Source organism: Dioscorea cayenensis, chromosome 13 (assembly GCF_009730915.1).
Source record: "Dioscorea cayenensis subsp. rotundata cultivar TDr96_F1 chromosome 13, TDr96_F1_v2_PseudoChromosome.rev07_lg8_w22 25.fasta, whole genome shotgun sequence".
NCBI lineage: Eukaryota > Viridiplantae > Streptophyta > Magnoliopsida > Dioscoreales > Dioscoreaceae > Dioscorea > Dioscorea cayenensis.
The window spans coordinates 555,851-565,870 of NC_052483.1; the positions used below are offsets into that span (position 1 = coordinate 555,851).

Here is a 10,020-nt window from a genome sequence, read left to right on the forward strand (position 1 = left end):
TTAATTAGGCCAGAGGTTTTTGGAAAATTTGGGTGGGAAATGGGAATGGGACTTGGGAAGCAATGTTTTAAGTTTGGGTGTGTTCATGGGTTGGGAAAAGAATAGAATACAAAGGCAGACAAGATGGACCCACTAAAGATATGGTGGATTTGGTGATTGTCATGGAAAGTGATTCGGATCCCAAGTGAGAGGTTGGAATGGAATGTGTATCCAAATCCAATTCACATCCCTTTTCTTTCTTTCTTTATTACTTGCACAAACAAAATAGCATATATTATTATTATTATTATTATTTCCTTATATTTTTCTAATAAAACAATACAATTAAATAATATCTAAGTCGGTAGATTTTGATCAATAATATATGATTTATTTATTTATATTTTAGTTTTAATATATTTTTTTAAGAGAAGGAAACATGCTTTTGAATATGTTGTTTGTGTTTTTTTATATTTTATTATAAACTTTTTTTGTTTCTTTTTCTCTGTATTTTATTTTTTAATATAAGTAGTTTATTTATTTTTAAAAAAATTTAATAAATAAACAAATATTCTTTGAGTATTAATGCCAAGTATGCACGCATGTTTGCTAGTAACAAATTTATAGATGCATACATGTTAATAGATTAATATTTTTGTGATTTATTTATTAAAAAAAATTATGGGATAGACAAAGATACAAAAAGCAATTTAAGTATATTATTATTGTTAGTTTATATATATATGTAAGTTATATAAGTTGATGGGTTGGTGACCTAATTGACTTAATTTGTTATTTATATATGTGGCTATGGGTGGACAAGAACACAAGCATGCAATGGCCTTTCCAGACAACATGGTCGGCTAAAACTTGTTATTATTGTATATATGTGTGTGTGTGTGTATTGTAGTAATATATATAAATATAGGAATAGAGCATGCACAACACTCAACCTTATCTTCTTCATCCATTCAATCTTGATATCTTTTTCTTTGTATCACTTCACAAAAGCTCTATGATTGCCACACAAGCTCTTTAAAGGATGGGGGAGGCACATCATCCCAAATCATTGGTGGGTCCATGAAAACATCCTGACATCACTTGCCTACGTGGAGCTCTCTAACTCTTGACACGTGTGCAGTCGGCATGCTGGACTGGTCCCACCAGCATTTTGGAAGGTGATGCTAGAAAGGGCATCCACTAGCAGCGTTTCATTCCCTTCCATTACTACTATTTTTTTCCTTTATTTTTTTCATTGTTAAGTACTCCAGTTGATTAATTATTTATGTAGTTAAATCCTCTAATCATATCATTAGATTTTGCCCTGTCGGGCGAGCTCCAAAGTCAATGCATATCTCTCTACTCTAAAGATAAATAAATAGTGCTAATACTAATATATGATATATATATAGTTAAAAAGTTCATGAATAATATATTAATTATATATATAAATAGCATTAATGTTTGAAATCTAAGTGCAGAGCCCACAGTGGATTCCTTTTTCCCTTTCCAACTAGACATAAAGATAATGGAGCCATCAAACCTTTGCTAGAAGTTTACGTCTTTTGCAGTGTCCACCGTCAAAGAAAGAGACAGAGAGAGAGAGAGAGAGAGAGAAGAGAGATGAAACTAATTAGATCTGATGAATAATCATGTCTAAGGACAAGCTTAATTAGCAGCATTGAAAGAAGGAACAAGGCATGTGTGTGTGTGTCCACCTGCTTGTTGGTTGTAACTAGGAAGTTTGAACACCAATGATCACATCCATAGACTTGCAATTAAGTACTTGTCCTATGATTGGTTCCATTCTTTATGAACCTTAATAATTAACCCATTTGAATGGTGCATTGCACCTCCTATATATCTCTTCTTCAAGTACTGATGTACAATGCCTAAGATCCTCTTGGATCCTTGCTTGCTAACTATCACACAACTAGACCGTGTCGGTGGTCTCTACATGATCCTATGTCATATATCTCCAAATTAATTTTTTTAATATTTTCTTCCATTTATATATATATATATATATATATATATATATTTGGTTTTTATTTTTATATTTTTATATATATAGAGTATAATAATTTAGTAATAATAATAATAAAGGGAAATATTTAGGGTTTTTAAATTTGTCAACCTATGTATGAAGTGTGCGTGTATGTGAGTGCGAGACATATTCCAACCTCCCATAATTCCTCCCATCAACCAATTCATTGCCCCCACTCATTCCTTCCTTTCCTTTGCTGACAATCATAGGCACCTCTCCTTTTTTCAATTCTCTCCCCTCTATATATCCATCTCTATCTCCTTCCTTCTCCTTCCAACCATATTATATATTATTGTTATTATTATACATCAAGCTCATCAACCAAACAATTAGCTCATGGACATGGCTCATCAAAATGATCTTATCTGTGACACTGGCCTTGTTCTTGGCTTAGGCTATGGAAGGAGATCAACTACTAGTTATACCACTACTACAACTGCTACTGCAACTACTGCTACTACTACCACTACTACTACTACAAGGTCATCATCTCACAGGATGTCACCGGCGCCGGCAACGAAACTCACTTTGAGCCTTTCAGATGATGCTTTGGGTCTGAAGATGGATGCTAATAATGATGGTAAAACAACTAGAGTTTCCTCACCTCATAGCACCCTCTCCTCCTTCTCCACTGCCTACCATCCAAGTGTGAAGAAGGAGAAGGACATGGTCAGCGAGGAAGCTGAGGTTGAGAGAGTGCTCTCTTCCAGAGCCAGTGATGAAGAGGATGGCGGTGGTGCCAGAAAGAAACTCAGGCTCACAAAGGAACAGTCTGCTCTCTTGGAAGAAAGGTTCAAAGAACACAGCACCCTCAATCCGGTACTCCATCTAAACAATATTAATCTTTTCATGAATATATACAATCCATGCATATATATGTATATATATATATATATATATTCACAGATCTAGAGAGAGAGAGAGATAAATCTTCTGATATGAGTTTTGTCTTTTTTTCTCTTCAGAAACAAAAGCAAGCTTTGGCAAAGCAATTGAATCTTCGGCCTAGACAAGTTGAGGTCTGGTTCCAGAACAGAAGAGCCAGGTTTGTTAAATTAATATATATTTGTGATTAATTGATTACTATCCATGCAGGAGCTAGCTAGCTAGTTCTTCACGTGTATATATATATATATATATATGCACTCATAGAAACTGATCAAGGATATATGCATGCAGGACAAAGCTAAAACAAACAGAGGTGGACTTTGAGCTTCTGAAAAGGTGCTGTGAAACTCTCACAGAAGAGAACAGAAGGTTGCAGAAGGAGTTGCAGGAGCTGAAAGCTCTCAAGTTTGCAACCCCACTCTACATGCAACTCCCTGCAGCCACCCTCACCATGTGTCCCTCTTGTGAGAGGATTGCCGGAGCCAGTGAAGCCACCAAGGGACTCGCCGGAGCCGGCACCGGCGCTGGTGTTGGTTCTAGTCCCTTTGTTATAGCTCCTAAGCCTCACTTCTTCAATCCCTTCACTCATCCAGCAGCTTGTTAGCCAAAGGAGCAATATTCCAGTTATCCAGATCAAATAACACACCCACACCCAGCAGTCTGGTGTTTTTTTTCTTCACTTGGGGCTTGGGAGTTGATAATTAGTCATGATAATTATTAATTATTAAGAAGATTAGCTAGCTAGTTGGTTAGTCTCGCTATTAACCCCCCATATGATGATTGTTAATCTATACTCTTACATGTGTGTGATTCTAGCTAGCTCTATGTGTGTGTGTGTGTGTGTGTGTGTGTGTGTGTGTGTGTATCTTTCTTTGATTAATTTATATGTATCAATGTATAGAGATGGATGAATGAATGAATATATTAATACATAATATTGTTGTAATTATGTTTTGTATTATTATTTTTATTATTAATCTTGAATTAGTACAAGTGCATGCCAAGAAGAAGGTGGTGTATTTTCTTGATGTCTGAAAAAAAGAGCTTGTTTGGGTTCAGGGCACGTGAATGTGTTTGTGGATCAGGGGAAACAATGGAGGCGAGAAAAGGTCCAAAGAAAGGGAGGAGTGGAAAGCGTGTGGGACAAGCAAGGAATGATGGGGTTGAACAAGTGATAGATAGATATATCAATAATTAATTATATATATTGAATTAAATTGATTGAAATAAATAAATAATTAATTAATTAATTGATTAAACATATTGTTTTATTTGAGAGTCATCAGTCATGCCATCTATCAATTTGTTATTCCAAATGAGAGTCTCAAGGAAGCACGTATTTGTACAATCAAAGAGGTTGCCTCCTTGAGACCCCACACCCAACTTCGATGACCCTTGTTGTCTGGTTCATGCTTTGCTCTTCTTCGCTTGTCCGGATGGTTTGGTTTAGATTGGATGAACAATCATTAGTTTATTTATTTATTTATTCTTATCAACAACTAATAAAACTTTCAATGTTCTCTTTTTGTTCTTTTTATAATTGTCTGTTTTCGTATCCTGATCTTTTTTTTAAATAATTTGCAACTTAATTTTTTTTTTAAGAGATCATGATTTCTCCGGTTTTATTAATAAAATAAGACTAGACAATCTAGCGTTAGAGCACTTTTTAAAAAGACAATATCTTGGCAGTAAATACGTCTATTTTTCACCAAAAGAGAAGAAAAATATTCAATATGTAATGAGTGACAAATTTAGAAACAAATTATTTAAATAAAAATACAAAAATAATAATAATAATAAATTGAATAATGAATCATGCTGTTGTTGTTGACGCTTATATAAATGCATGAAAACGTACAAGACGGAGGAGAGTATATGACCCGTGAATGTATTTGAAAACACAGCATGGAAGGTCACACAAATGAAATGATCCTAATTCATTAACAAAGGTGGCAATTAAAGGGGTTTAAACGTGGTCAGGGTCCACCATTGAAGGAGTCATGGCTTTGGAGTTATACCAACTCCCCCACATTAATTCAATATATATGACCATATATGCCATCGTACAATCATCATCATTATCATCAACCCAATATTATTATTATTACTATTCTTTCTTATTATTTCTTGGTCTATGTTTATGGTGGAATCACAACTCAAATGTCACTCTCTCTATCTCTTTTTCACACACACACACACACAACAACAACACACACGCATACACAGAAGCAGACTCACATCTGTTGCAATTTCCTTAGAGTCCAAGATTCTTGGCAATATGTATGTGGTCAGCCATGATCTCAGTGGGTGGAATGTTGCAGCACCTAATCATCTTCCAGACTTTGTTTCTCGCTAGGTGTGCACATGTGGTGCATGTCTCCAAACATATTCATCATTCAATGAATTGAATTCAAGTGAAATATATGTATGTCCATTCAAAGTGTCATGTGTATAATTTTTCTCTTTCCTCTCAAATCAATTTTTTTTCTTCCTCCTGAAATGAACTCATTTAACACCTAACTTCTATCAATGACTTAGTAAATCCACGTTTTTTTTTTTTAATTTTATTTTAGGTAAATGACTAACAATAAGCACCTTTCATGAGAGATTTTTCAAAGGATATGCAAATATAAAAATGCACCAATTAGAGTCGTTTATTGACTTCATAGATATTTATTAACTCTGTTAGATATCAGATGGCAGGACAATGAAAATCCATCACGTATATGCCTAGAATATTTACATTAACTATATTGAGCTAATAAGTCTTCCATACCATGTAACCTTGGAAAAAAGAGATATAACTCCTCTAAAAAAGTATCTATCCGAAACTTATTTAAAATAATATTATAAACAGTATCTTAGCTCGGAAATAATGTACAAATAGTACTTGTATATTACTTAAAGTACTGCTGCAATATCTACCTATCCATCTATTGTCCAAGTGACAAGCCATTACACTGGGCAGTGGTTGTCTACATGTTTTTTTTTCTTAATTTACCTATGTATTTAAATAAAAATTACCGTCAATACAGTATCTGTGCATCATTTCAAAGGAGAAAGATATATATCTTAGATATATATATATAATAAATCTGCATCCAAGCTTTTATATATCTAGCTTGTCTTATTCCGTTGATAATCCACGGTTGCTTACAAAGAAATACTCATCAAGCTTTGGAGTAGGACCTTCATGAATTGGCTTTCTTTGATGGTCCTTATCACAAGGTATTAGATGTTGATGATGTGGTTGCTGTTGTTTTTGTTGTTGCATGATCTTATCATCAATCAAGTGTAGTGAATCTATTGAGATATTTCATATTGTTTTACACCTTGTTTGATAGTTGCATAGAAGCCGCTAATTGAGTCCTAGAGTGTTTTGATGACAAGGAGACTACTAATATCATGAAAGGATGAAAGAAAAGGACATAATGTCATGGTCATTAATTAGCTAATACATATATATATATATATGGCAATAATAGATAATGATATTTTTGAACATACATCATGCATATACAAGATCAGGACCACAAATTTTAAGGGCTGTTTCCTTGATGGACTAATGTCATACTTGAACAACTTTATAAAGGTCCACCCAATAATTCCAAACTTGTGAGCAATGCTCAAGACTTTCAAAAGAGCATTATTTCTTAATGGAATCTGAGGCCATGTACAGATCATTGGTGGCATGAAAGCGAGAGTAATATTTGTCATCAAGTATTGAAAAGGATTTAGAACAAACATTGCACAAAGTTTTGCTCTTTTTTGTGGGTTTGAGGCTTGGCTTTAGAATGAAACTATTTATAAGATTAAACAAATTTGCAACTAATATGCCATTTTAATTAAATAGAAAACACGAGTACTTATTTATGGGGTCCAGTTGAAAACAGCCCTGTATTTATGGTGGCGAACCAAACAATACATTAACCTAACTTATTCCTTTTTCTTTACTCAGACATTATAGAATTTAGTTTCTAAAGCAAAAGTTATATAAATCAAGATAATAATCCATATACTATTATCCTGAAAACTTTAGAATATATATAAGTCAAGTTTAATCCTAATCACCTAAAGCAATTAATCAGCTGATCAATTGAATAGACATAAAGGGTACACTTGCTGACCTTCCTTTTCTTTTCCCATATGCATATAATTAAACGTGAATGCGCCATGTTTATTAATGAAAAGAAGATGCAGCACATGGAGTAGAAAATAAATTTTGACAAATATAAACTATTTGGTATGGATAAAAAAAATCATTGAAAAAGAAAGGTGTAAGTTTGAATAAAAGAAAAGATTCGATTTGATCAAATTCATCCCTATCTACTTTTCTTATAAAGACACAATTATTTTATATTTAATGAAAATGATATTTTTTTTATTTGGCTTAAACAATCTTCTGCCACAGGACTCATGAATTATACAGTTTAGAATTTTTTGAACATCAATACAAACCAGGTAATCAACATGATACAATGACTTAATTAACAAGGCGCAATCTCACTGGATTACTTTTAATTCAAATCACCCTCGGGCTTTAGGGTTTTATCCTTTTTATTTGTTTCTCTATGTTCTTCATCATGTCTGTGTTGTGTTTCTAACTTCTATCTTTTTGTTTTCTATTTGTATTGTATAACAGTCTTTACGCCTAGTGGATTATTTGTATAATTCTTCTATTATATTGTTGTTTTTTTTTAAAGGTGGATATACCACCACTATTAATAAAAACGATGAGCACAGATACAACCCTCAACCAAAAGAGACCACAAACTAAACAGCAGTCCACTAGCCATGGAACAAAACCAAAACCAGAAACAAGAACAAAACACAACCCTAACACCACAGAAAAGAACACCCTTTCTCTGCCCCCTGGTGACCAACTCTCAACTAGCCCATGATCTGATCATATGCCTCCTCGGCCCTCGCTCATTCCCCCAGTACTTCCTCTGTTGCAATAACTCCAGACTGCAACGAACTGTGGCAATGGAGTCATCAAACATCTCCTTGGTAATGTTTGCAGCGGCAATATCGGACCCAACACCTAGCCCAGTTTCAAACCCAACCGTTGAAACAAGTGTTGATCCAAGAAACAAACCACAAACAGAATCAACATTTGTTCCCGGGTCTAGCCCAACACAAGTAGCACAGCTCTTGACTTGTTGAAAGAAGCTTTCCAACTTAACACCCAAGGTCTTGCCCCTTCTCTGGCCCATCACACGACTCATTTCACCCAACAGCAAAGTACCCCTATGACTCAAAAACTCACTGTGCAAGAGCGGCTCAGGGCCCAAACACCAACTCAGCCTAACCTCTGAGTCAACATGTATGGCCATCTGAAACTTGGCCACGTCCACACGTAAATCCAAAGAGAGCTGTCTCTGCAAGAAAAATATATGCCTTTTCACCTCCCCCGACTTCATCACCTTGGTCTCCCAGATCTCGGACTCCGCAAACTTGTCAGAGGTCTCGATCTTAGCACTCTGCACCTTCAGAGACCAAACGCACCACAAGTCAACAAACTAAAGCCTCGAGCCCATCGCTCTTGATGTGTCAACCCTCGTTGGACGCACGCGCCCGGGAAATCGAGCTCTCTCCCAACTAACGGTTCCTTTCCGGTATCTGGGGTGGCTGCCGGTCGACAGCGCGTGAGGGACTGGCTCATCAATGACACTGTGGAAACAGTGCTCACCCACCATTGATGAGGCCACAACTCCACGATCGTGGAAACAAAGCTCCACCACATCCAGTATCTCCACCGTACGTAGCCAATATCGACAACACCACCGAGCTAACAAACTTGGGAATTCTCTCATCACGAGTCACAAAGCCACCTGTGCGAGAGCAAAGTTTCATCGCAACAGAGCCTTTCAAGAAATCCAGCACCGTGTTCTTCTTTTTCTCCTCCAATGCCCAGTGAGGGCGCCCCGCTTCACCTCAACTGATTTCTTGCTGGAGAAGAAGCACAACACGATCAACGTTAGGTCGATCTTACTCCCCACCCATTCGTTCTCCAGTCTCCTACGCAACGATAATCTATTCTTCACCCGATTCCCCCGAGCTAACAAACTTAGGAATTCTCTCATCACGAGTCACAAAAGCCACCTATGCGAGAGCAAAGTTTCATCGCAATAGAGCCTTTCAAGAAATCCAGCACCGTGTTCTTCTTTTTCTCCTCCAATGCCCAGTGAGGGCGCCCCGCTTCACCTCAACTGATTTCTTGCTGGAGAAGAAGCACAACACGATCAACGTTAGGTCGATCTCACTCCCCACCCATTCGTTCTCCAGTCTCCTACGCAACGATAATCTATTCTTCACCCGATTCCCCCGAGCTAACAAACTTAGGAATTCTCTCATCACGAGTCACAAAGCCACCTATGCGAGAGCAAAGTTTCATCGCAACAGAGCCTTTCAAGAAATCCCGCACCGTGTGCTTCTTTTTCTCCTCCAATGCCCAGTGATGGCGCCCCGCTCCACCTCAACTGATTTCTTGCTGGAGAAGAAGCACAACACGATCAGCGTCAGGTCGATCTCACTCCCCACCCATTCGTTCTCCAGTCTCCTACGCAACGATAATCTATTCTTCACCCGATTCCCAACTCTTTTTCTCATCCTTTTCTTATCAAGAAGAACAACAATAGGGCGAACACACTCCTTCATTTGCTTGCCGATCTCCTCCGGTTGGATATCATGAGTGAACCTCTGCTCCTCCATGGTTCCATCCCTCGATCCGCTCATCCACTGTGCCTCAGACCACGCCCACTTCTGTTTAACAGCTCTTCCTCGCAGTGTGAAATGAACAACAAGCAGCAACTCACTATCAACACCTGGAGCCACTTGATGATACATCATCTCCTCCTCATCCCAAGGAGACTGCTCCAACAGAGCCAACAACCCATCTTCATCCTCCGTCTCATCACCAAACATCCAGGGAAAATCTCTGACTTCATCATGAGCGGAAGACAAGATACCAACTGGAGCAAAGAAACCTAAGCCGTCCGACAAGAAGCAAAGATGAACGTCGCCCTGCATCATCCCTTCGTATTCATAAGAAACCCAAGCAAATCATATTGTTGTATTTTGATTTATTTGAATGAATATGGCTT

At 37.0% G+C, this 10,020-nt stretch overlaps 2 protein-coding genes across 2 annotated transcripts; one reads left to right on the forward strand and one right to left on the reverse strand.

The window, feature by feature from the left end:
• Nucleotides 1-2,170: 2,170 nt before the first annotated feature.
• On the forward strand, nt 2,171-3,733 carry LOC120274999 (homeobox-leucine zipper protein HAT22-like). The gene is made up of 3 exons (XM_039281524.1): nt 2,171-2,845; nt 2,992-3,071; nt 3,206-3,733. The coding sequence occupies exons 1-3, from the start codon at nt 2,363-2,365 to the stop codon at nt 3,516-3,518; spliced, it is 876 nt and encodes a 291-aa protein (XP_039137458.1). The 5' UTR covers nt 2,171-2,362; the 3' UTR covers nt 3,519-3,733.
• Nucleotides 3,734-7,772: 4,039 nt separating this feature from the next.
• Nucleotides 7,773-10,020, reverse strand: LOC120274521. Its single transcript, XM_039281066.1, has 2 exons — nt 9,492-10,020; nt 7,773-9,221 (listed from the first exon to the last, which is right to left on the reverse strand). Exons 1-2 carry the CDS (start codon nt 9,947-9,949, stop codon nt 9,056-9,058), a joined length of 624 nt encoding a protein of 207 aa, XP_039137000.1. The 5' UTR covers nt 9,950-10,020; the 3' UTR covers nt 7,773-9,055.